This window comes from Hypanus sabinus, chromosome 15, assembly GCF_030144855.1.
Source record: "Hypanus sabinus isolate sHypSab1 chromosome 15, sHypSab1.hap1, whole genome shotgun sequence".
NCBI classification, from domain to species: Eukaryota; Metazoa; Chordata; class Chondrichthyes; order Myliobatiformes; family Dasyatidae; genus Hypanus; species Hypanus sabinus.
Genome location: NC_082720.1, coordinates 48100564 through 48128197, shown reverse-complemented (window position 1 = coordinate 48128197; position 27634 = coordinate 48100564). Strand labels below are relative to the sequence as shown.

Below are 27634 nucleotides of genomic sequence, written 5' to 3'. Positions count from 1 at the left end.
TAGAAAGGGCAAAAAAAGAGAATCATACCCCTCCCCACACACAATTAAGTACCAATAAATTATTCACACCTATTTTCATTATTTACATTCAAATCTGCAAACAGATATACAAAGCTTGCACACATTTAGAGGAACATTACCTTGTGCAACCCAATAGATAATTATAAATAATTTGTCAGATTAAATTTAATATGAAGTATTATGAAGTCATTTGCTTTGAATAAGGCTTAAAAAAGTATTTTCTTAATGATAAGTGATTTGGTATTTAGGATTTATTTCTTTCCACAAATCACTTTTGCTTATAGTTATCAAAAACCAAGTACTGTACTTCTCTAAAAATGCTTAGATAAATATCATCTGAAGGGAGATGGAATATAAAAAGTAAGGAAGTGATGCACCAGCTAAACTTTGGAAAACAAAAATGTAGACTTCATCTGAAATTATCCGGACACCTCAATTTTAAGAGTCACTTAATTTTATTAAGTTCACCATGATATTACCAGAATTAAAATTATGAGAGCACATTGTATGATTGTGGCTTATATTCCTAGTGCTGACAAAAGTGCAGAATCATTTAATCACATATGATAAAAACAACTGAGGTTTGCAAGTCTTTTCAAGTGAATGACTTGGTGATAGATTATTGACTTGAAACATTAACTCAATTTCTGCTGAATAGTCTGAATATTTCATTGGGATTGCTCTCCATAGGACTTCCTTGTACACTCATCCCTCCCTGCTGATCTCCCTCCTGGCACTTATCCCTGCAAGCATGACAAGTGGTGCAAATGCCCCTGCACCTCCTTGCTCACCACCAGGGCATCAAACAGTCTTCCAGGTGAGGCGACGCTTCACCGGCGAGTCTGTTGGGGTCATCTGTTGTACCTGGTGCTCCTGAAGTGGCCTCCTCTACTTTGGTGAGATCTGATGCAGATTTGGGCACAACTTCATTGAGTACCACAACTGTCTGCTGCAGAAAAACAGGATATCTTGCTGGCTACCCATTTCAATCTAACTTCCCATTCCCATTCTGTCATATTGTCTATGGTCTCCTGTGCTGCCACAATGAGGCCAGATTCAGGTTGGAGAAGCAACGTCTCATATTCCGTCTTGGTAGACTCCAACCTGACGGCAGGAACGTCGATTTCTCTAACTTCTGCTAAAGAAACCCCCTCCACCCTTCTCCCTTTGTCTATTTCCCATTCTGGTTACCCCTCCCACCCTTTCTCTTCTCCTCATCTACCTATCACTTCACTCCTCCTTCCCTTTTTCCGTGGCTAACTGTCCTTTCCTATTAGATTCCTGCTTTGGCCCTTTATCTCTTCCACCTGTCACCTTCCAGCTTTTCACATCATCCACTTTCCTGCACCCAGCCACTCTTCCCTTCCCCTGGTCTCATCTATCACTTGCCAGCCTGTAACTCACTCCCCTCACCCACCTCGCCTTCTTATTGTGGCTTTTGCCTTTTTCTTTTCCAGTCCTTTTGAAGAGTCTTGTCCAAAACTTCAAATGTTTATTCCCCTTCATAGATGTTGCCTGACTTACTAAATTCCTCTAGCATCCTGTATGTGTTGCCCAAGCACTTGCATTTTTTTTACTTCAGCATATAGCAGTCTTTGATTATTTTTCCCACGAGGAAGAATTTTACAGAGTTTCTACTTACTAAAGCTCCTTCAAGGCAGGTAGCGTAATGATACCCACGGCCCATGACGAGGAGTGATTTGTGCTGGAACAGCTCTCGGGCCAATTGTTGAATTTTTTCATCCAAGGACAAAACTTCTTTGATTGAGTCTAAGAGAAGCGACATGGAGATTTAAAAAAAATGAGTAAATGAGGCAGCTGTGAGGATAATAAATTCTCCTGAACTAATATCATTATCATCTAAAGTTTCAGTGATTTGCAATCAAAGTAACAAGCATGTAAATAATAAGAAAATAAATATTTTGTTTTCCAGTACAATCATGTTCACCACAATTTTCCCCAAGTTCTATTTTGGATCTTTCCTGGACTAGACCTAATCACAATGGCCTATTCTTCCTGTATAATCAGGCAAATTAATCTGCTTCAAACATTTATTATTTGAATGGAAAACTATTCCATGCTTCAGTCATTATCGGTAGAAGGAAACTCCTCCAAACTTTCAAATTGATTGATGATCCCTCATTACCAAGTTCTCCAGGTGAATTCGGACAGGAAACTTTCTCTTGCTGCGCAACATGGAACTAGGAGTCAGTGTTTAAAAACAAGTGCTTGCTCACTTAAAACAGAGGTTTGGAGATTTTGTCCCCCTCTGTGAATGTCACAAGTCATTAGAACTTTCCTTCAGAAGTGTAGAGATTGCTGGTGTAATTCCCTACATTTGATAAGGTGAAAAGTGAAAGACATGATTGGTTATGATGCCAAGTGAGAGAATGCAAGGGCTTGCTTATTGGAACCAGTCCATCTGAAGGAGGTGTAAATAGAGGGGAATGAGTGATGACAGAGTAAAGGAACAATGTTAGAACCACAAGATGCAAAGTACTGACATTGCTGCAAGTTTAAAACAGAAGAAATGCCCAGCAAGTCCCGCAGAATTCAGGAAAGAAAATTTAATCCCCAATTTAAATTCAGTTGAAGCAAGGCATTTGGACAAGGGAACCCTTAATCAGAAATCTGCATAGTCACACAGGCATGAGATAAAAAATATTTAACGCTGCTATGTCTTTGTTCCCACATAGGACTGAATCCTACCCAGACGTGATGTGGAGGCTGATGGGCAGGAGACCACCACCTGGAGTCAAAAGGCTTCATCCTCAACTCTAAATTTAGGGAATATGTGGTTAAGAGATGATCACTGATGGTTAGGGGAACAAGAGGAAAATTCAAGATTTCCTCACCGGACTGGGTAGAAATAAACAAGCCTTAAAGTGATTCAAAAGAACATGCCAACTTTTAAAAGATAAACCTAGTTAATTTTATGTACTTCTCAACGATAATTTAATAAATGATTGCCTGGTTAAATTTCAGTTATTGTTTGATAAACAATGATAAGCACCTGGTAAGGATTGAAGGCTGGCGATAATGTCCTTTCTCCTTTCCTGCATTGAGATGCGATCTTCAGACATCATGAGGCCAAACATAATTAAGGAAACAAACTGGCTCGTATAGGCCTGAAAATAAGTTGATAAAACCATTATCAGGAGGTTTACCATGATATATTTAAGAAATATTTAAAAGATCTAAAAAAAAATTGTGCTGGTATAGGGATTATCAAGCATTGTTCATTTTAAAGTAAGGTATATTTTATCAGTTCACTCCACACATATTCCTCACAATGCTACTTGCAAATTCACTTCAGTTTCTAGCTCAAAGTAACCAACTTGGGATCTAATTTGAACAATACAAATGGTTCTATAATAGTTCACACATATGAGCCATTTTATAAAATTTACGTTATATTCATTTGAAAATGGAATAAATTGTGAGAGATTTTCCAAAAAGGAAGTGAGAAGGTTGCCCAGTGCAAATAAATGTAAAATAAACATCTTGACCGACGGGTTCTTTGATTTCCAAGCTTCATGTACGTTCTTTCTTTGAAATAACTGATTCCAAACAAAAGCACTTCTAGAGAAGAGTTCAGCTTGAGCTCCAGCAGAGGGCAAATCAAAGAGAGACCCAAATAGACAAATGGAAGACTAGAACAAGACAACTAATATTATGCTGACTGAACTTCAGAGTTGAACAATCCTAAACTTGTATTCTACTTGCTTACTTTTCATATATACCATCTACATACAAAGAAAATATACTTAATACAAAGAAAACCATTTTGGTTATTCCAACGCATGATTTCAGCTGGGAATCACAGTAAATCTCTGATAACCCATCATGCTCTGGATGTTTGTGGTGCCTGACTGTCACTTGGACTACCTCATTAATTCTTATACTCTGACATACACTTTATGTGTTTACTCTGTAGAGTAATAAATTTTCCAATGAACAATTTTGAAATGAGCCATATGGCCAAAATGGGGATTTCTGAACAACTGGACAATGGAGGGTACACACTGTTCTCCTCGTTCATTCTTGCTTCAAATTTCATTGAGAATGTCACTACATCACTTCCAAAGCAAATCATTTAAATCCCTTTTCTCTCTCAATTAGCCAGGAACTAAAGACCTGCTTCTTTCAACAGCTAAAATTGAGAGTTAAGGGGCAAAAGTTTAGGGGGTAACATGACGGGGAACTTCTTTACTCAGAGAGTGGTAGCTGTGTGGAACGAGCTTCCAGTAGAAGTGGTTCAGGCAGGTTCGATTTTGTCATTTAAAAAAAATTTGGATAGGAATATGGACAGGAAAGGAATGGAGGATTATGGGCTGAGTGGAGGTAGGTAGGACTAGATAAGAGTAAGGGTTCGGTACGGACTAGAAGGGCAAAGATGGCCTGTTTCCGTGCTGTAAGTGTTATATGGTTATATATGGTTAAAATAAAATTCGACTGAACAGAAGCTGGATATTTTTTGGTGAAAGAATCCTTTTCATTGAAAGTGAAAGTGAAGAGGAGAGATGCCAGATCTTTTGATGTCAAAGTAGGTATTCTATTTCATCCAAGCGCATGGTCATCCAAACTGTAAAGCTATTACTTACAGTTTTCACCAGATGCACCGGCAGATTTTCCAGATGATCAATATAAAGGGCTAATAATGTCTTTAATGACTATGGAATCTTCAGGTTTTCTGTCAGAGTCACAGAGATTATGATATCCTTGGGGAAATTTGCTCTTGACTTAAATAGGTACAGTGGGTACAAGTTGCTGGGAAAAGGTCATTACATATGGTGGAAGATTGTGAAATTCTTATCAGTTGAAGACCACACGACTGAAATCATCTCTCCAAAGTAAGAAGATACAAGGCTTCACAAAATGTCACATCATTGGAATTGAGCCCAAGACTTGAAATATTCGCTGTTCACTATCCATTGATGCTGCCCAACCTGCCGAGTGCTTCCAGCTCACACGTTGCACTATTAATGTGCATCAGTATTCACGGTTGAGAACATCATACACTGAACATTACCAGTAATATCGAAGCAATGACAAGACACAAAAGTTTACTTGAAGAAAGTAATGTAATAAATAAGACAAAACTTCAGATGGTTCCTATCCCTAGGTTTTAAAAGGAAATTACCTTTTCTGATTTTCTCTCAATTAGAGAGTAGTTTGTCTAGATTGGAAAATTCCATGTGTCTCTTTACTATTGAGATGAATTAAGAATTTCTCTTGCCTGCCCAGCTGAGTATTGATGTTTTCAATTTTTACTACTTAGTTGCAGAGTGTTGTTTCAGTGGTATTCACAGAATTAAAATAACATTGATTGCTGAAGAAAAGTCACAAACCTTTGTGCTTGCTACTCCAATTTCAGGTCCAGCATTAATATGTATACCACAATCTGTTTCTCGAGAAATCGAGCTTCCAACTGTGTTTGTGATACCAACAGTCAGGGCACCACGATTTTTGCAGTATCGCAGAGCCATGAGAGAATCTGCAGTTTCACCTGTTAAAACAGAAAAAGATTTGGGCATGATGTAAACTGATATTTTCTAGGATACAAAATGATATAATTTTATACAATTATCTTCTTTCATCTGAACTCAGAAATTAAAATGATTACAGACTAAGTTATTTTCCAAAGAACTCCTCTTGCAGCTTCACAAGTATATCCGCTGAAGTGGCAGAAGGGTAATCTGCTCATAACTACACATAGATATATGTTATTACAAAAAATAATAAAATTTTAAAATCTGGTTTTAATACCTACCTGACTGGCTAATGAAAAAACAGACATCGTCTCTGAAAACAGGCGTATTTCTGTCCAAGAAATCACTGGCAAGTTCAACCATCACCGGCAGTTCTGTTAGTTCTTCCAATGCTTGACGTGTCTAAAATGATTAAAAACTAAAATGCAGTGATCCATCTACACTGGTTATGTAATAAAATGGACACCTACAGGTGTACACAACTCAAGGTAAATTTTGTTCAAGCTTCCTGGAATTATTCACTCTCAAGCTGATGTGAGTTACAACGTTGAATGTGATTTTGTTTTATTTTTGTGTTTTTTTTTGACAGATACGTCACCTACTGCCCCACAAGCCTCCGTATCCAGCACATAACTCCGCCGTCTCTAAAGAGATCCCACAGCCAAGCACATCTTTCCCTCCCCCCACCACTTTCTGTTTTCCTCAGGGATCGCTCCCTACACGACTCCCTTGTCCATTCGTCCCTCCCCACTGATTTCCCTCCTGGTACTTATCCTTGCAAGCAGAACAAGTGCCACACCTGCCCCTACACCTCCTCCCTCACTACCATTCAGGGCTCCAACCAGTCTTTCCAGGTGAGATGACACTTCTCCTGTGAGTCTGTTGGGGTCATATACTGTATCCAGTGCTCCTGGTGTGGCCTCCTGTACATCAGTGACACCCAGTGTTTTTTTTCTGGGAAATGGCTTCATCAAGCACCTTTGCTCTGTCCACCACGAAAAGCAGGATTTCCCAGTGGCCACCTATTTCAATTCTATCTCCCGTTCCCATTCTGACATGTCATTTCATGGCCCCCTCTGCTGGCTTGATAAGGCCACACTTAGATTGGAGGAGCAACACCTTATATTCTGTCTGGATTGCCTCCAACCTGATGGCATGAACATCGATTTCTCAAATGACCAGTAATTACCCCTGCACTGCTCCTTCACCATTCCCCATTCATTTCCCTCTCACACCTTCTCTTCTTAAACACCCATCACCTCTGGTGCTGCTCCCCTTTCCCTTTCTTCCATGGTCTTCTACCCTCTGCTATCAGATCCCCACTCTTCCATCAATCTTTACACCTCTTTACTTCACACCCTCCCCCTCTCCCGATTACACCTCGATTACTTGTTCATCTTTTCAGCGAATTAGAGACTTGCCAGAGGTGGTTTTGTTGGTACTTTTAGAGTGAAGAATGATGTCTGTAGTCTGGTCTCAGAAGCACAGTCGATAATAATTAACGAGAAAGGAAGCACCCAGTAGCCAATTGCAGGATTTTTATTTGCCCCTCCTAAATTCTCTCAAAATGTCCCAGAATGTATCTGAAAATCCTCAGATAATCTCAGACGCCACTGATTGCGCCTCAACAGGGCTCTTGCCATTTATATTCTAAAGCCTCAAAAAGAATGCTATATGGCTATATGGTTATATGTTATATGGTTAATGCTGAAGTCCACAGACATCCACATAGATGAGAAGCATTCCTTCATATTTCAGAAGTCCACACCATGCATTCATTTACAAGCCTGCCTGAAAACTGCAAAAGGTTGGCCTAGAACATTCATTCAAGAAGTGACAGAATTTCTTCTGCAAGTTAAGTTTTTCCAGAACATTAGTTAATTTCAGTGAGAAATGAATGGATGGTAATAGAAAAATCGTGTCCCAAAAAGGTACAAAATAGTTTTCCGCAACATTAATCATGGTGAAAGACTTTAAAAAAAAACTAAACATTGTGCACAAACCAAATCTAAACAGAATTTCTGGATGATTATTACAGCAATAACATAAAACCCAGTTCCTAAATGCAACCGGACTTTGTGTTCCAGTATATTTCTAGAGGTAGCTTGAAATGCAGTGACACAAATAGCATGCAACATTTGCTTTGATGTCACTTGCAATGTTTTAAATTGCACTTATTGTACCTGGGAGCACTAAAACTGATGTAGGATTTAACTAGAATGCAAAAAAACTGGCTTGGCATTGGTTAAAAACCTCCACCTTACCTCTGCTATTGCCAGAGTGTCTGAAGACTCCAAGAAAGTTCTCCTTTAAAGTATTCATTTTAATTATTACTACCCTTTTCCTTCCCTGAAATCCTCAGTTTATTTCCACAAAAGTGATCACGTTCCCATCAAACCCTACAGTCACCACTTCCTCCCCCAAATGAGTTCCCCAACAACCTCTTTCTATCTGAGAAAACACAACCCTAATTATTGCCTTCAATGGCTTACCGTGATCTTATTGCCCCCTCCCATAACCTCCCTGATGCACCATCAATAACTCACTCTGAGACGTAAGGCGAGATATCGGCTTTTATTGACTGGGAAGAAGGAACAAACAGTGAGTGCCCACCATACTACATCCTGGAGACTGAGAGGTCGGGCTCAGGCCTTGATCGCCTTTATATAGGGGTCTGTGGGAGGAGCCACAGGAGCAGTCAGCAGGGGGCGTATCCAGACAGGTGTATGTAGTTCACCACACTCCCAATCTCAATGACTGATCTCTGTGCTGCCTGAATGCCAGTACAAAACTTTTCTGACCTGAAATCTATCCACTTCCCAAAATTATCTCTCTAGCTCCTCTCTTCTCTTCATCCTTCTTAATTATCTTGCTTAAACCCACTCCAACACCAGATAGGCTTTCCTGCCCTCTTCTGCCGCAAGCTCTTCCATGGTTGCAAAGTTTTTTCTGAATCCAGGTGTGTGATGCCTTAGGCCTCTCTTAGGATAAAATGGAGCAATCAAAGGGCCTTGCATGGTTGGACAGGTTTCCTCATGCGGTGCTGGTTTATCCCCTTTGTACTTTTAAAGTCTACTGTGCTGAAAGACTCAGGCAAGGTAACTGAAAAGAAACTGAACAAAAGAAATGAAATGCTCAAACTTACTGCCACAGCAGCGTGGTAACTAGTGCCGCACCCAATCATCAGTAAGCGTCTGCACCGCTTTATTTCTTTAATGTGGTCTCTCAATCCACCTAGTGTTACTGCAATAAATAAGAACACTTCATGTAATGGCTCATTATTTAAACATACTAGCAATTTGCTAGCTGATGAGTAACATTATTGATCATATTGAAACTGAATTCTGTGCCATAAGTATAATTCTATTTTATTACCTGTGCTGTTTGTAAAATTTACTCTTCCTCGCATGGTATTAACTATAGATTCTGGCTGTTCAAAAATCTCTTTCTGCATGAATGCTTTGAAGTTACCTGCAGGGAAAAAAAATCATTACATCCCTAGTTATTGTAAGTTCAACTAGAAATGATTACATTAACATATCCTTACAGTTTTATCTAGTGTTCAACCATACTCAATTTATACAGTGGCTTAAACAAAATCAACATGACACTCTCTATCCAATTGCGGATGAGAGAGTAATTAGAAAGAAATGGGGAAAATTAAGTAAAGAATTTAACTGTTCTCCAGGACACAGTACAAAGAATAGATCAGATGGGGTAAATGGAAAAACTTGATGTTAGTAAATAATCTCCATAGTTTGGAATGATTTGTGGTAATTATGTATGAAACCAAGGAGCCTGAAGACACTCTTCTTTGAATTGTTATTTAATTGAGAACCTTATAGAGAAATGAAAGTAACTGAATGATCACTCTCTGAAAAAGCAACACAAACACAATCAGGGGGATGCTAACGATCAGCCATTTTTGTTACTAGTTTCCTGCTAAATTGCACCAAAGAGGAGGGCATTTGGCCCATTGAGTTCTTCCTGTCTTACAGAGTAACCCTATTCCCTCACTCTTTTCCCTGTAAACTACTTTCCACCAGATTTCCATCAACTCTCCCTCAGATTTAATGATACACTAGTGGTAATTTACACTGGCCAATTAACCAGCATATTGGGAACAATGAAATGAATTTGAAACGAAAGTACAGAGAAGCAGGGGTGTTCTGGTGGGGGAAATCCATGTGGTCACAAGGTTGAAAGCAGCAGAGGTCAGAAGTGGCTGCAGTTTTGCAGTTTGCTGGAGCTGCAAAGCAACAGTTCTATTACGTGTGTTCCTCTTATACGCAAAGATAGCTTGAAACTGCACCCAGGAAAAAAAAAACTATTGTAAGGTGTAAATGGTAACAGTCCACAAAGCCAGGTCAAGTTTGGCTACTGGGCTCTGGGGCCTTCCTGCTGTAATAGTGTCAATTGGCTGGATAGCCCTGAAGAGGCCAAAAAATCTTCGACCATCATTTAATACTCAACTGATTGGCAATTCTGTTAGAGCTTGAATGATTGGGGATATTTTTAAATAATTGCAATACATTTAAATAGTTAAGGCACTTAAGTAACCAAACTGAAAGGAAAAAGCAAAGCCCTTGGCCAAGCACATTTGGTCTCTCAGTTCAGTGTGATCAGGAACCCTTGGTGTCAGTGCCGAGTCCAAGAGCTTTCTTTAGGCATCAGAGTAATTCCTTCTCATTGAAGTAAGTGGAGTCATTGCATCTGCAGCAACAGGAAAATCAACAGCTACCACCTGTGAGGTAGTTTACGAGTTCTATGCTCATGTACACTCTGGGGAAAATCACATGAAAAATAACCAGTATTTTTAAGATAAATCTGATTACTCAAAAACAAGAAATAGGACAAACACAGAGAAACTGGGGAGGGAAGGTAGCAACTAAAGGTTTCATAAATTAGTGTTGAGTTTTCATATGCTGGACTAACATTATTAAATAAGTTTATGATTTGAAAACTATACTCAAGCGAATACCTTTAAATTTTATCATATGGCAGATGGCTACAGTATATTCCAGCAATGCATACATAGTTCAGCATTACAACATGAAAGCTGATTTAAGAAAGTCTAGTTAAGTACATTTATTAAACTGGTGTAAGATGACACAAATCTTTAATTCTTTTGGAGAGTGTATATAACTTAGAGTATGCTTACTGTAATAAATATACAATTGTGGATCAATTTGATTTTTTAAAAACTGTTTCTGCAGACACCACATACCTTTCATGATTTGTTGCAATTCCATCTGCAGAGTATGAATGGTTCTGGATGCCAAATCACCCACTGATCTTTTAGCACGGTGAATGGAGAGAGCACCATCCACCACCGCAGCAATGTCATCATCTTCTAGAAATATCACTCGTTTTGTGTGCTCAATGATGGCACTGTTGACAAATTCATGAATAATTAAGCCATTAAGTATTTAATATATGTATTTATACATATATATTCTAACAAGCTAGCACAACTTAGATAATAACAGAAATATTATTATTTCCTATATATGTTTTACAGTATTATTTATCAAGTCAATGATGGATAAGTATTTCCTGCAATTTAAATCTGCTGAGACATCATTTCAGATTTTCTTTAGCATTACTGTAATAATGTTGCACCTTTCATATTAATGTTTTAATATTGTAAGGCACCTGAACTGTTTCATCACATTAAAGTCACTAAGTAAATGCAAGTGGTTGATCACTTAAGATATAGATGGAGAACACAGCTCATCCCAATCTCAGGATGTTCCACAAGACATGTCAACCACTGAACCGTTTTAAAAGCAGAGTTCCTAATAATGCAGCAGTGACTCACCACAACTATGCCTGACTGTAATTAATTGATTTATCCATTTGATCACTTGACTGAAATAACATTAGCTGGCATATTTTTGAAAACAGTGCCACAAAATTTTTATTGTCTCTGAAACCAAGGCATTAAATTTAATATAGTTATACAGCATTACAACACAGATATAGGCCTTTCGATGTGACCCCTGCAGCATACCACTAGTCAACAACTTCCATTCCAAGAAACAATCTTCACCAACAACCCTCAGCTTCCAAGCACTCAGCCAATTTTGAATCTACTTAGCTAGCTCTGCCTGATTTCCCTGGAACCAAACCTTCCAGACCAGCCTATCATGCAGGACCTTGTCAAAGGCCTTGTTAAAGTCACTATAGACAAAACCCATTGCTCTACCCTTATTTGTCTTTTAGATTAGCTGTTCAAAAAACTCTGGTTTGCCAAGGATGGCTTTCAAGGTGAAAACACATGCAGCCTTCTCCTAATCAAATTTTGTCTACCCAATTGCTGGTAGATCCTGAACCTCAGAACGTCCTCCAGTAACTTTCCCACTACTGATGTCCGGCTGACTGGCCTGTAGCTTCTGGGCTTGTCCTTGCTAACCTTGTAAGCAACTGAAAAATAATAGCCACTTTCCAGTGTGGTAACTTCACCATGAAACAAGAATCTCTGCAAGGGCCTCTGCAATTTCCTCCTGAGCCTCCTACAAAGTCGGAGTATGCATTTGGTCAGGCCCTGGGGATTTATCTACCTTAATGTGCTCTAAGGCTGTAAATACCTCCTCCCAGGTAATATGAATGTCCTGCAAAACACCTTCACTTGTTTCTCTTAGCTCTTCAACAACCATGATGTTCTCCTCAGTACACAGAACTTAACATTATGCCCTTATTAAAGATGGGACATTTAAATTCTTGTGAATACTTTAGCTAAAACTCCAGCTTATACACTGAGACCACAACAAAAGTACCATGGTGAAGAAGTAATATGTGAGAAGTGACAGCGTACCTCAACCAATGTCACTCTAAATAGAAGGATTCCCATGAATCTGCAGAGATCCCCCAGACTGTAGAGAAAGTTCAGTTAAGTGTTTACACGGCCTTTCAAATTGTGCAGCCACAGTCAATACTGCACCATAAAGAATATGAGTGGCCAATTATTTCTCTCAAGTGGAAAACTCTGACCCTATTTCACATGGTAATACTCAAAATAACCACTGAATGATAAATTACTCATCAGGTTTCAGTTCCATTTGCAAAATGTTTGATGTGCATCACAACTGGAATTGACAGGTCAAATTTAATGAAAATGCAAGTTTATCGCAGATCAAACAAATCTTGCACTTCCTTCTAAAATATCATTTTTTAAAATTACATAATAATTAAGAATTGATGTCACCCAATTCATTTTCTAGGTATTTCAATAGGTACATTTAATGTCAGGGAAATGTATGGAATATATATCCTGAAAGTTTTGGTTGAAAGATGATGAATGTCAAAGCAGTACAGTGGATTGTGGTTAATTGGGACATATTGGGACCAGTGCATATTGGCCCCAGTTAGCTGAGGTTTCATGGAAATAGTTCAAAAGGTATAAAAAAAGAAAAACTGAGTAACAAGTTATGTATTTCTATGAAATACAAAACAATTTAGAACATTGCCAATACTACTGCAGTACTATAAAGTTTTATTAGTTCATAATAGTTATTGATGGAGTAATTTATCTGCATCACATTCTATTGAGAGTAAATGAATGAAATCGGCACAGACACCTAGTGCAGATAATAGACTGCATTCATTCAATACTGTCAACAAATGCCTCCTCCAAATTATCATTTTCATTGTAACAATCCAGATGATTGTCAATACCTTCAAATTCTTCACAGTTTCTAACTTGAAGTAGTGAAATCGTTTCATTTTCACTCTTGGATGTTTCTGGCATCTCCAAGCCTGAATGCTTGAAAGTGCTGTGAGCAAGACGGTTCTGAATGAATGGATTTACCAACAATCAATGACAAAAAAAATTGCTGCTTTTTGAACACACATATGACTGACACTAGTATAAAAAAAATTGTTCAGCAACAGTCTCCTGCCCTAATTAAGCAACACAGTGTCCCAAATAAAGGAACGGAAACCTGCCTATATTTCTTGATTAGTCTCTATTCTTTAAAACTTGTCCCAAATAAGAGGCTCCCCAATTAACTGCTGGCTCAATTAACCAGAATCCACGGTATATGGTGATGTATATGTCTATTGATAATAAATTTACTTTGAACTTTAAATTACACTTACCTAGCATCAGATGCAAAGTAAAATTCAACATTTTTGTCCTCTTCAAGGTGATTGCAATCTTCATGCTCCAATTGCTCTGCTTTGGATATAGGGTTATTTTTGTTGTTTTCTATAATGGAAAAAATATACTAGGTAGTTTAGTTGAGTTTTTCCTAAAAAGAAACAGAAGGTGAAAAAATAAGAAACTCCTTCATAAGACAGGTTAAAAATGGAAGAAAACTTTGTGTGTCCGAGTTTCAAAAGTGATCTATGAATCCATTTGAGAGAGATTAACATGGTCTTCCAGATGAAATGTTAAGCAGAAACATTGCCAACTCTTTTGGGTGGACCTAAAAAGACCCAAAGATTTGATTTGGAAAAAATGGCCAGGAGGACCTCAGTCAATAGTTATCCCTCACAAATTTGAATAGTTCAATTGGTCATTTGCTATCATTTGGGGTTTCAGACCTCACTATGTGAAATCTGAGTGCCACATTTCCATATCTTATAATAACAGATATTCTTGGGAATAAAGGAATAGACTGGCTTTTTGTGAATCTATTTAAAAGGTGCCACAGGAAAGTTTTCTTCATGTTACACGTTACAAGGTTAGCTTCATTTGCGGGCAGCGGAGTGAGCCGGGCGCAGAGTGTAGGGCTTGGGCTCAGAGGGCTTAGGCGGAAGAGGGCACAGTAGGCTTATCTTTTAGTTCTTGTATTTTCAGTTATTTGGGAGGTATGAGTGTGAGGGCAGCTTGTTGTTCTCGGTGTCGGATGTGGGAGATCCTGGAGTCTCCGAGCCTCCCGGACGTCCACATCTGCGCCAGGTGCGCCGAACTGCAGCTCCTGAGGGACCGAGTTAGGGAACTGGAGCTGCAGCTCGATGACCTTTGCCTGGTCAGGGAGAGTGAGGAGGTGATAGAGAGGAGTTACAGGCAGGTGGTCGCTCCGGGACCACGGGAGGCAGATAGGTGGGTTACAGTCAGGAAGGGGAAGAGGCAGGTACTAGAGAGTACCCCAGTGGCTGTACCCCTTGACAATAAGTACTCATGTTTGAGTACTGTTGGGGGGGACAGCCTACCTGGTGGGAGTGACAGTGGCCGAACCTCCGGCACAGAGGACGGCCCTGTAGCTCAGAAGGGTAGGGTTAGAAGAAAGAGGTCCATAGTAATAGGGGACTCAATAGTCAGGGGCTCAGACAGGTGTTTCTGTGGAGGTGACCGGGAGTCCCGGATGGTAATTTGCCTCCCTGGTGCCAGGGTTCGGGACGTTTCTGATCGCGTCCAAGATATCCTGAAGTGGGAGGGTGAAGAGCCAGAGGTCGTGGTACATGTAGGTACCAATGACGTAGGAAGGAAAGGGGAAGAGGTCCTGAAATGAGAGTATAGGGAGTTAGGAAGGCAGTTAAGAAGAAGGACCGCAAAGGTAGTAATCTTGGGATTACTGCCAGTGCCACGCGACAGTGAGAGTAGGAATAGAATTAGGTGGAGGATGAATGCGTGGCTGTGGGATTGGAGCAGGGGGCAGGGATTCAAGTTTCTGGATCATTGGGACCTCTTCTGGGGCAGGAGTGACCTGTTCAAGAAGGACGGGTTACACTTGAATCCTGGGGGGACCAATATCCTAGCGGGGAGGTTTGCTAGGGCTACAGGGCGGACTTTAAACTAGTAAGATGGAGGGGGGGGGGGGCGGGAGACTATTTGAGGAGACTATGGGAGAGGAGGTTAGTTCACCAGTGGAGCAAGTAAATAGACAGTGTGTGAGGGAGGAAAGGCAGGTGATGGAGAAGGGATGCACTCAGCCCGAAGATGTAGGGGAGAAGAAAGAAAAGGATAATAAATTTGAATGCAATGTTAGGGATGGAAAGAGAGGAGGAGATGGAGAGTATCTTAAATGTATCTATTTTAATGCTAGGAGCATTGTAAGAAAGGTGGATGAGCTTAAAGCGTGGATTGATACCTGGAATTATGATGTTGTAGCTATTAGTGAAACATGGTTGCAGGAAGGGTGTGATTGGCAACTAAATATTCCTGGATTTAGTTGCTTCAGGTGTGATAGAGTAGGAGGGGCCAGAGGAGGAGGTGTTGCATTGCTTGTCCGAGAAAATCTAATGGCGGTGCTTTGGAAGGATAGATTAGAGAGCTCCTCTAGGGAGGCCATTTGGGTGGAATTGAAGAATGGGAAAGGTGCAGTAACACTGATAGGAGTGTATTATAGGCCACCTAATGGGGCGCGTGAGTTGGAAGAGCAAATGTGTAAGGAGATAGCAGATATTTGTAGTAAACACAAGGTGGTGATTGTGGGAGATTTTAATTTTCCACACGTAGACTGGGAAGCTCATTCTGTAAAAGGGCTGGATGGTTTAGAGTTTGTGAAATGTGTGCAGGATAGTTTTTTGCAACAATACATAGAAGTACCGACTAGAGATGGGGCAGTGTTGGATCTCCTGTTAGGGAATGCGATAGGTCAGCTGACAGATGTATGTGTTGGGGAGCACTTCGGGTCCAGTGATCACAATAGCATTAGCTTCAATATAATTATGGAGAAGGACAGGACTGGACCTAGAGTTGAGATTTTTGATTGGAGAAAGGCTAACTTTGAGGGGATGCGAAGGGATTTAGAGAGAGTGGATTGGGTCAAGTTGTTTTATGGGAAGGATGTAATAGAGAAATGGAGGTCATTTAAGGGTGAAATTATGAGGGTACAGAATCTTTATGTTCCTGTTAGGGTGAAAGGAAAGGTTAAAGGTTTGAGAGCACCATGGTTTTCAAGGGATATTAGAAATTTGGTTCAGAAAAAGAGGGATGTCTACAATAGATATAGGCAGCATGGAGTAAAGGAATTGCTCGAGGAATATAAAGAATGTAAAAGGAATCTTAAGAAAGAGATTAGAAAAGCTAAAAGAAGATACGAGGTTGGTTTGGCAAATAAGGTGAAAGTAAATCCGAAAGGTTTCTACAGTTATATTAAAAGCAAGAGGATAGTGAGGGATAAAATTGGCCCCTTAGAGAATCAGAGTGGTCAGCTATGTGTGGAACCGAAGGAGATGGGAGAGATTTTGAATGATTTCTTCTCTTCGGTATTCACTAAGGAGAAGGATATTGAATTGTCTAAGGTGTGGGAAACAAGTAAGGAAGTTATGGAACCTATGACAATTAAAGAGGTGGAGGTACTGGCGCTTTTAAGAAATTTAAAAGTGGATAAATCTCCGGATCCTGACAGGATATTCCCCAGGACCTTGAGGGAAGTTTGTGTAGAAATAGCAGGAGCTCTGACGGAGATCTTTAATATGTCATTAGAAACGGGGATTGTGCCGGAGGATTGGCGTATTGCTGATGTGGTTCCATTGTTTAAAAAGGGTTCTAGAAAGAAGCCTAGCAATTATAGACCTGTCAGTTTGACATCAGTGGTGGGTAAATTAATGGAAAGTATTCTTAGAGATAGTATTTATAATTATCTGGATAGACGGGATCTGATTAGAAGTAGCCAGCATGGATTTGTGCGTGGAAGGTCATGTTTGACAAACCTTATTGAATTTTTTGAAGAAGTTACGAGGAATGTTGACGAGGGTAAGGCAGTGGATGTAGTCTATATGGACTTCAGCAAAGCCTTTGACAAAGTTCCACATGGAAGGTTAGTTAAGAAGGTTCAGTCGTTAGGTATTAATGCTGGAGTAATAAAATGGATTCAACAGTGGCTAGATGGGAGATGCCAGAGAGTAGTGGTGGATAATTGTTTATCGGGATGGAGGCTGGTGACTAGCGGGGTGCCTCAGGGATCTGTTTTGGGCCCAATGTTGTTTGTAATATACATAAATGATCTGGATGATGGGGTGGTAAATTGGATTAGTAAGTATGCCGATGATACTAAGGTAGGAGGTGTTGTGGATAATGAGGTGGATTTTCAAAGCTTGCAGGGAGATTTATGCCGGTTAGAAGAATGGGCTGAACATTGGCAGATGGAGTTTAATGCTGAGAAGTGTGAGGTTCTACATTTTGGCAGGAATAATCCAAATAGAACATACAGAGTAAATGGTAGGGCATTGAGGAATGCAGAGGAACAGAGAGATCTAGGAATAACTGTGCATAGTTCCCTGAAAGTGGAGTCATGTAGATAGGGTGGTGAAGAGGGCTTTTGGAATGCTGGCCTTTATAAATCAAAGCATTGAGTACAGAAGTTGGGATGTAATGCTAAAATTGTATAAGGCATTGGTAAGGCCAAATTTGGAATATTGTGTGCAGTTCTGGTCACTGAATTATAGGAAAGATATTAATAAATGAGAGAGAGTGCAGAGACGATTTACTAGGATGTTACCTGGGTTTCAGCAATTAAGTTATAGAGAAAGGTTGAACAAGTTAGGTCTCTATTCATTGGAGCGTAGAAGGTTGAGGGGGGATTTGATCGAGGTATTTAAAATTTTGAGAGGGATAGATAGAGTTGACGTGAACAGGCTGTTTCCATTGTGAGCAGGGGAGATTCAAACTAGAGGACATGATTTGAGAGTTAGGGGGCAGAAGTTTAAGGGAAACACGAGGGGGTATTTCTTTACTCAAAGAGTGATAGCTGTGTGGAATGAGCTTCCTGTAGAAGTAGTAGAGGCCAGTTCAGTTGTGTCATTTAAGGTAAAATTGGATAGGTATATGGACAGGAAAGGAGTGGAGGGTTATGGGCTGAGTGCAGGTAGGTGGGACTAGGTGAGATTAAGGGTTCGGCACGGACTAGGAGGGCCAAGATGGCCTGTTTCCGTGCTGTGATTGTTATATGGTTATATGGTTAATTCCATGCAAAAATTTCTGGAGGTTATTTAAACAAAGTTAAAGAGGAAGTTTATAGGTTTACATACATAAGAAATTTTTTCTCATACTGGGATGAAGTTTAAAATTTACGACAGCAGCTTTATTTTCCCCGTGAATTTACGATGAACAAGTACAAAGTCATATTTGAGGCTATAACCAAAATTTATTGAGCTTAGCTTGAACCCAGATTGATTCTCCTTTTTGTTTACATAATTCAATTAAAAAGGCAGATTAGCAGTACAATTCTAAACAATTAACTGTCCTAATTATTCATTAATAGCCAACTTACGTGTTCGGTACAGAATTGGAATCTGGTCAGTGGAGAGACTATTCTTGCTGCGAATACCAATCAGCAGAGGGCTCCCTCGCCTAAGGGGGAATTAAAAAGAAAATACTGAATTTAAATGAAAATACTTACAATAAATGTATAATAGAAACTATAAAGGTATTACCAAATGGCTGGTTCATAGAGCCAAAAACATAATTAAATTTTATGTGGTATAACCTCCAGATTACCTCATCTTATTAATTTTCATATCTTATTAGTTTTATTTCAAAATATTCTAGTGATAAAATGATATTTGAAAATGACCTCTACCTTTATTTTTGGGACACCATAACTAAAACAATAGAATTAGGAGATAATATACAGTATATACATGGACCGGGGCATTATTAATGAGGAGAAACATTCGGATTAGTTGGTCAAAGTAGCAGTGCTGGGGCCTTGTATATATGTAACTTGGATGAAAGAATTTGAGTCTATAGCAGCAAGGTTTTGACTCCACTTTACAGAGTGCTGGTGAGATCACACTGGAATGCTGCAGTGTTTTGGTTTCCGTATTTAAGGAAGGACATATTTGTATTGGAGACAGTACAAATGAAAGCTCAGGAGGTTGATTCCTGTGAGGCAGAGAGATTAATATTACAAGAAAGCTTGAGTAGGTTAGGCATATATTGATTGGTGTATAGAAGGTGACAGGTAATCATATGGAACATTAGATTCTGAGGCAACAGTGTGTATGCTGGGAGAAGAGGTATCTAGAAGTGGAGGACATATTTTCAGAATAAGGGGTCACTCATTTCATATAGAGTTCAGGAGCAATTTCTTCTGGGTTGTGAATCTTTGGAATTTTGAATGTGAGAGAGCTGTGGAGCATGTGATTGAATATATTCAAGGCAAAAATTAGCAGGAATTTTATCTACAAAGGAATCAATAGCTATGGGACTGAGAATGATAGTCATGTTGACGCCAAGAATGGGCCAGTCATGACCACATTTAATGGTGATGCAGGCTCAAGGGCTGGCCAGCCTCCTCCTATTTGTGTTTGTATGGTTAAGACTGATTTTAACCTTGCCAGTTCTGTTGAACCAATATCACTTTGCCATCTTCCCAGCTGCCTTTTTGATGTTTAGTGTTTGAATGCACTGTTTTGCACAGGAGAGCAAATTCCTGAATGGCAGTGTGTGCCTGCCTTATCAGGATCTGCTTGTAATTTTTAATCCTATGCCTGCTTCTGCCAAGTTACTGTGGTTTTCCAGCTAAACCTAGCAAGCAAAAAGGAGTGGATGCATGGACATGTTTGAAGCCCTGCGTGAATATTTTAGGCTTTACCAAGATTTCTCTTTCTATCTACAACTGTGTAAAACACTGAACTTTCTAATTATCCTGTTTCCTTGAGACTATCCTCTTGCAACTTGACAGCATCTTTGTAATCCCAAAATATGCTCTAATTTCTTAGTCTGCTATTTAAATTTACAGCATCACAGAGAGATTACAGTATGGAAAGATGTTCTTGGGAACATCTAGATCCATGTTGGTTTAATGCAAGAGCAATCCTGATTGCCTCAATCATTTGTTCTCACTCCCTCTGGAGTCTTGCTTACTCCAGAACGATGCGTCCAGTACTCTTTTGAATTTTCCACCACGTTTTGTCACTGTGAATTGGAGTGTGTAGTACTGTCAAATAACTAATCAAGATTACACGAGGTCATTAATCGCCTCAAGGTGTCTGGATGCTAAAAGATAAAAGTGGGACACAGAGTGCTGTTCATCATCAGAGACCCCCATCACACAGGTCATGCTCTCTTTTCACTGCTATCATCGAGGAGAAGGTACAGGAGCCTCAGGACTCACACTACCAGGTTCAGACACACTCATTATCCCTCAAATATCAGACTCCTGAACAAGAGGTGATAATTTCCCTCAACTTCACTTGCCCCATCACTGAACTGTTCCCACAACCTATGGACTCAATTTCAACGTCTCCCCGATTTCATATTCTTGACATTTATTGTTTATTTATTTATGATTATTATTTCATTCTTTTTGTACTTGTACAGTTCGTTGCCCTTTGCACACTGGTTGAACAGCCAAGTTCGCACAGTCTTTCACTGACTCTATTATGGTTATTATTCTATTATGGATTTATTGTGTATGCCTGCAAGAAAATAAAATTTCAGTACAGTATATGGTGACATATATGTACTTTGATAATAAACTTACTTTGAATCTGAATTTTGAACGGGCCTCAATTTATTAAATGTGATATCAAAAAGAAAATTTTAAAATTTTATTAACAAAAAATACTGAAAAAACACTAGATCACACACCAAAAATAATGAAATCATTAAACTTAAATAAAACTGTGTTGTAAGAATCATCAATTTGCCCTATCCTTCAAGCTACAAAACCCCAAATGGAGACTCTGATCCCATACCATGGCTGAAAGAATACTGGGGAATCCCAGGATGTTACAAGGAACTGGCGAACCCAAACGCAGGACACCGGCACGGAGATAAAGTTAGGATACAGACGAGCGTGTGAGCTTGGTGGGAGCTGAACAGCAAACAGGAGGGTGAACGGAAAAGCAGGAGGCAGGCAAAACTTTTCTTGATACAGGGCTTTGCTGGAGCTGAACGGCAAACAGGAGACAGGCTGCAGGCAATACTTATCTTAACACGGAGTAGCAAATGGAAAGATAAACAGCAGGCAATACTTAACTTGACTCGGAGAGACAGAGTTACACAGGTAAACCTCAGTACTGAAGTAAAACTTAGAACACACAATCCTAAGCAGCCGGGAACGTGAATGACCACACTGGCTGAAACAACGATCTGGCGATGAGTGGATGCAAAGCCGGGGTATTTATGCTGCAGGTTTAGATGAGAATCAGCAGTGCCACAATCAAAGGGAATTAGGAGAATATGGGGAATTAATGGTCAGGATGGTGACACAGGACAGTTGATCTATATTGTTACACTGTACATGTAGTTCAGCAATGACACAGAATGATGGTATTGCTAACAACTCTAGAAAAATGACAAGTGTACTGCTTTTAATAACAGAAAGAGAAAAAAGACAAGAGATTATCGATGCTGGCAGAATTGGCCTCCACCGTCTTCCGAGGCAGTACATTCCACACCTCCACAACTCTCTGGGAGAAGAAGCTCTTCCTCAACTCTGTTTTAAATAACTGACCTCTTATTCTCAATCCATGCCCCCTGGTACTGGACTCTCCCAACATCTGGAACATATTTCCTGCCTCAATCCTATCAAATCCTTTAATTATCTTTCAAGAAGGAGCTAGATAGATATCTGATGGATAGGGGAATCAAGGGATATGGGGACAAGGCAGGGACTGGGTATTGATAGCGAATGATCAGCCATGATCTCAGAATGGCGGTGCAGACTTGAGGGGCCGAATGGTCTACTTCTGCACCTATTGTCTATTGTCTATTGTCTATCTGGAGCAAAAGATAAACTGTTGAAAAAACTCAGCAATCCAACCAATATCTGAAGAGGCAAAGAGATGGGAGATGTTTCCGGTCACCCTGAATTAGGACAGAAAGAAAATCTCTGACTTTTACAAGAACTTTGCATGACGGTTGCTGTTCTTGCTGTTCATTATCAGAACAGTTTGGAGAAAACAGCGTTTCATACATCAATTTTGACTCTGGCTATGCATTTCACTTTCAGAGTTGAGAATAAACATACACTTATTTTCAAAGATCATTTATTTTTCTACTGATTAACAGTCCTGATGCAACAGGAATTGGAATACCCATTTTAATAATCTGAAATCATTTGCATGAAATAAACAATAGTTGTTATGAAATTAAGAGAGTCTAATTAAAAGTAAAAGGGTGTTCAATGATTTATAGAAATTATACTAGGTACCAACCTCGTAGCAACAGCTTCACCTGGGAAATGTCTACTCTTGAAAACCAGCGCAAACGCTCCCTCCTGCAGGGACAAAGAAATTTTAAGTTTTGTTGCATTTCATCTTTTTGACAGCAAACAAATAAATTGATAGTGAGGAAATGAACTTTCTCGGTACAATCATGCATAATTTTCTGGATAGATCAGCGGTTTAGCATTTACAAGCACTGTGAGGAATCTTCACAGTACTTCCCAAACCTGCAACCTTTACCACAAAAAGAGGATAAGAGCACCAGAGATATGGAAACATTTATATCTCCCACCCTTTGTCAACCACACCATTCCTTTATAAATATTGAATAAAAACCTGAACTACCTAAAACCGGCATGAACATTTTTTACTGTACAGACTGAAGTGTTTTAAGTGCAATTGGGGACCTACATAACTTCTGTCCTTACTTGTAATGTCACAGTACCTTTATGCACAGTAAAATTAATAAATGTAATTTTATTTCAACATACTGTACACGTCTTTTTTGAATTGTTATTTAATTGAAATATCTGACAGTAGACTCCATCATGAAATATTTCAAGTAGAACATTTTGCTTTCATGAGAAAGGTCTACAGTTCCAAAATCTAGCAAATATTAACACAATTCTGTTGGAATATGAGTATATGAACCATAATTCAATGAATATGTAAAATGAATGAGATTACTATGAACATACAAATAACGTCAGATTGTTATTTACCATGAACTGCAAATAAAAAAGTCAATTGTGACTCACCAGTTGTTGAACAACTTTTTCCACCAAAGCAGAGAATCCAATATCTTCACTTTCTCGGTTATCATATAGATACTTTGTTAGTTTAGGAATCACCTCTGTATCCGTCTCAGATTCAAACAAATAATTTTTGCTCTCCTATATTAATAGAGCACACACTGAATGTACTGGAACACATTATAGTGATGGTTAATTTTTGATTAGCTTGCTGGTATTGTACTTACCAGGAATTGTCTCAGATCTTTGTAGTTTGTGATAATTCCATTATGAACTACCAGAAATTCTAAAATAAAGGAGTACATTCCTGTTAAGTCTACAGGTTAGACTTTAAAGTACATACCAACTTAATATTAGTTATGATACCACAGACCACAGACCAGTGAACTATGTGAACTATATTCCATGCCCAATGATTGTACCACTATGTTCCTTAGAAGCTAGGGGTTTCTCCCTTCACCAATTTTAGATTAATTCTTTGTCCAGAATTTTCAAATTGAATCATTGAAGAGTATTCCAATAATCAATCAGATTCAATTTTAGGTCAGCTACATATTTAAGTTGGGCAAGGTTAATGGGCTATTTTTGTAAATATTTTTTATAAATCACACTGTAAATTTGTTGCTGTTTTTAAAGTACATGTTACTCCCTTACTGTAATGAATGCCTATAAAACAACATTACTGACAAGTAGTGTACACACAGTATCTACCAAAACTATTATCATTAAGCCAATTACCAATACAGGTGTGTGGATTTCTAGTAAGCTACATTTGGCTGGTAACTAACATATGGGAAATTGCTGTTCCAGAGAAGCCAATGATACAATTCCTTTGCTAAACTAGTATCCATTAATATACTTAATACTCAATAAAGCTTTCCAATAAGTATTAAAAAGTGTGTGTCCAAATGGAATGTAGACAAAAATCAATAGAGATAAAGCCAAGTAGAACAACCACATCTGAAGGACATACAGCAACTTGCAGTGAGGCATATTTATCCTCCCCTGAACGGCCTGTTGTCACAAGTTGTCCAAAATGGGCTGCTCTGCCACTGGCCTCTTTAAAACACCACATCATGCTAATCTTTCCATGATTTAAGCTTTTTATATTAGTACTTAATTTGTTCATTAACCCTCTAACTGAAATTTAAATTATCCATGAATAGACATTTAGATATTAATGATGTTTTAACAGAAGAGTGAACTACATTGGCTGTGGAAGAGGGAAGGTGCAGGAAATCGTTAGTGAGGTAAGTCAGCAGCTTTAAATTCCTGGGGGTTAAACATCAGATGACCTGTTCTGGGCTGTGCACAAACTGCGGATGTATTCACAAGGAGAGCATGTCAACATCTTCTCATTTTCTTAGGAGATTATGAAGGTTCAGTATGTCACCAACCAATAACAAACTTCTGCCGATGTACTGTTTCAAGTGCCCCAACTGGTTTCTCTCCCCCTCCCCCCACCTTTCAAACCTACTCCAGCTTTTCTTCTCCAGTCCTGCCAAAGGGTTTCGGCCCAAAACATTGACTGTACTTTTTTCCATAGACGCTGCCAGGCCTGATGAGTTCCTCCAGCATTTTGTGTGTGTTGCTAACAACTCTCAGTATTTTGCATGACCTTATTTAACAGCAAGTTGACTTCAGGAAAACAATTTCTATATGCTAGCATCAAGTGTAGTCTTGCTCCAGCAACAAATTCTGGCAGATAGTATTAGAAAAGATTGACATTGCAGATGAGGTGAAGCTGATAGAACTGAAAAGCCTAATCTGTGGATAACAGGTGGGACAGAAAAGCGTTTCAATTTCTTTTTATTGTTCAAACGATTTCACAGCTTTATAATTAACTCCCAAAGGGTCCTTGAATATATCTGAAGATTTTTTGGACTTTAAAGGATTCATGGGGTAAGGGGTCAAAAAGTAGACTTGAAGCAGAAGATAAACCATGATTTTATTGAATGGTGGAACAGATTTGAGGAGAAATATTGCCACAAGCAATAAACCCTATATATTCACAACAATCACCACCGCTTAAAAGGACGAGGACAGCAGGCAAATAGAGCATCAATATCACCTCCAAGTTGCATTCTACCCCAAACAAAATATATTGCCAATCTCTTATTGGGTCACATAGCTACCTTCCTCTCAGTCCCACCTCATTCCCCACTTCTAAACATCCTGATAGTACCTTTCCTCCGCAGGTTCAAATAAACTCATAATCACTTTCAAATTAAAGTATGATTTTGCTCATATCTAAGAAACAAGCTAGGTTTCATTTGTGGCTGCAGCTTTCTCCATTTTATTTCCTAAAATCTACAAAGAGAGGGCATATAATATAGAAAAATATAGTGGAATGTTAGAAGAGTGAGAAGCTTTTAAAACACATCAGGAGGCAACTAAAAAGCCATAAGGAGAGAAAAGATGAAATATGAAAGGACGCTAGCCAACAATATAAAAAAAGATTGCAATAGTTTTTTTTCCAAATATATGAAGAGTAAAAGAGAGGTGAGAGTGGATATTGGGCCCCTGGAAAAAGACACTAGATAAGTAACAATGGGGGACAAATAAAAGGCAGACAAGCTTAATAATATTTTGCATTAGTCTTCACTATGGAAGACACTAACAGTATAGTAGAAATTTGAGAGTGCCAGGGACCATACACTCAGACTGGGTGCAGCTGCTATTACTAGGAAGAAGGTGCTTGGGAAGCTGAAAGGTCTGGAGATAAAAAGGCCGCCTGTACCTGCTAGACTACACATCAGGGTTCTGAAAGAGTTAGCTGAAGAGATTGTAGAGCTAAAAGTACTGGTCTTTCAAGAATCACTACATTCTAGAATGGTTCCAGAGGACTGAAAATTTGCAAATGTCACTCAACTCTTTAAGAAAGGGGGAGGCAGATCAAAGGAACTTATTGGCCAGTTAGCCTTACTTCAGTGGTTGGGAACATGTTGGAGTCCATTATTTAGGATGAGGTGTCAGGTTACTTGGAGCCACATGATAAAATAGTTTCCTAAAGGGAAAATCTTGCCCCTGACAAATCTGTAGGAATTCTTTGAGGAAGTAACAGTTAATTTAGACAAAGGAGAGTTGGTGGATGTTGTTTACATGCATTTTCAGAAGGCCTTTGACAAGGTGCGGCATATTAAACTGCTTAACAAGAGCTCATGGTATTACAGGAAAGACACTAGCATGGACAGAATATTGGCTGACTGGCAGGAGCCAAAGAGTGGAAATAAAGGGGGCCTTTTCTGGATGGCTACCAATAACTGGTAGTGTTCCACAGAGGTCCATGTTGAGACTCCTGCTTTTCACGTTATATGTCAATGCCTTGGATTCAGATTTGATGGGTTGTGGCCAAGTTTGTGAATGATACAAAGATGGTTAGAGAGACAGGTAGTGTTGTGGATGCAGGGAGTGACTAGAGAGATTAGGAGAATGGGCAAAGAAGTGGCAAATGGAATATGGTGCAGGGAGGTGTATGCTCATGCATTTTTGTAGAGGAAATAAAGACAGAGACGATCTTTTAAGCAGAGAGAAATCAAAAAAATCAGAAATGCAAAGGGACTTGTAAGTCCTCATGCAGGATTCCCTAAGGGTTAACTTGCAGGTTAAGTGGATGGTGAGGAAGGCAAATGCATTGTTAGCATTCATTTCAAGAGAACTAGAATACAAAACCAAGGATGTGATGCTGAGGCTTTATAAGACACTTGTCAGACCACACTCAGAGTATTGTGAGTAGTTTCGGGCTTCTAATTTAAAAAAGGTTGTGCAAGTATTGGATAGGATCCAGAGAAGGTTAATCAGAATGACTTCAAGAATGAAAGGGTTAATGTATGAGAGGTGTTTGATGGCCCTGGACCTCTACTCGCTGGAGTTTAGAAGAATGAGTGATGAATCTCATTGAAATCTGTTCAACATTGAAAGGCCTAGATAGAGTGCATGTGGAGAGGATGTCTCCAATAGTGGGAGAGTCCAGGACCAGACAGTACAGCCTCAGAATAGAGGGCCATTCATTTAGTTCAGAGAGGAGGGGGAATTTCATTTCCCAGAGGGTAGTGATGTTGTGGAATTCATTGCCACAGATAGCGGAGAAGGCCAAATCACTGGGTATATTTAAAGTGGAGTTTGATACATTCTTGAGTCATCAGGGCGTCAAAGGCTACAGGGAGAAGACAGGAGAATAGAGTTGAGAGGGATAGTAAAACAACTATAATGGAATGATGGAACAGACTCATGGCCAAATGGTCTAATTCTGCTCCTATGGCATATGGTCTTATAGTTATATTCAGCACATATACTATTCAA

General features: G+C 39.3%; 1 protein-coding gene and 1 long non-coding RNA gene across 2 annotated transcripts in view; one reads left to right on the top strand and one right to left on the bottom strand.

Annotated features, from left to right (window-relative positions):
* LOC132405491 (uncharacterized) overlaps positions 1-2994 on the top strand; it is a 40695-nt gene extending 37701 nt beyond the window's left edge. Inside the window, exon 3 of the long non-coding RNA XR_009515895.1 lies at positions 2718-2994. This is a non-coding gene — a long non-coding RNA (uncharacterized LOC132405491). The remainder of the gene's footprint in view (positions 1-2717) is intronic.
* The window catches only part of LOC132405485 (glutamine--fructose-6-phosphate aminotransferase [isomerizing] 2-like), a 47493-nt gene that overhangs the window by 5525 nt on the left and 14334 nt on the right, over positions 1-27634 (bottom strand). The window contains exons 5-16 of the mRNA XM_059990320.1: positions 23560-23618; positions 23339-23473; positions 22572-22633; positions 18677-18756; positions 13614-13722; positions 10741-10904; positions 8889-8984; positions 8659-8756; positions 5795-5915; positions 5373-5530; positions 3035-3149; positions 1664-1791 (exon numbers count right to left, since the gene is read on the bottom strand). Coding sequence (XP_059846303.1) covers positions 1664-1791; positions 3035-3149; positions 5373-5530; positions 5795-5915; positions 8659-8756; positions 8889-8984; positions 10741-10904; positions 13614-13722; positions 18677-18756; positions 22572-22633; positions 23339-23473; positions 23560-23618 — 1325 coding nt within the window. The remainder of the gene's footprint in view (positions 1-1663; positions 1792-3034; positions 3150-5372; positions 5531-5794; positions 5916-8658; positions 8757-8888; positions 8985-10740; positions 10905-13613; positions 13723-18676; positions 18757-22571; positions 22634-23338; positions 23474-23559; positions 23619-27634) is intronic.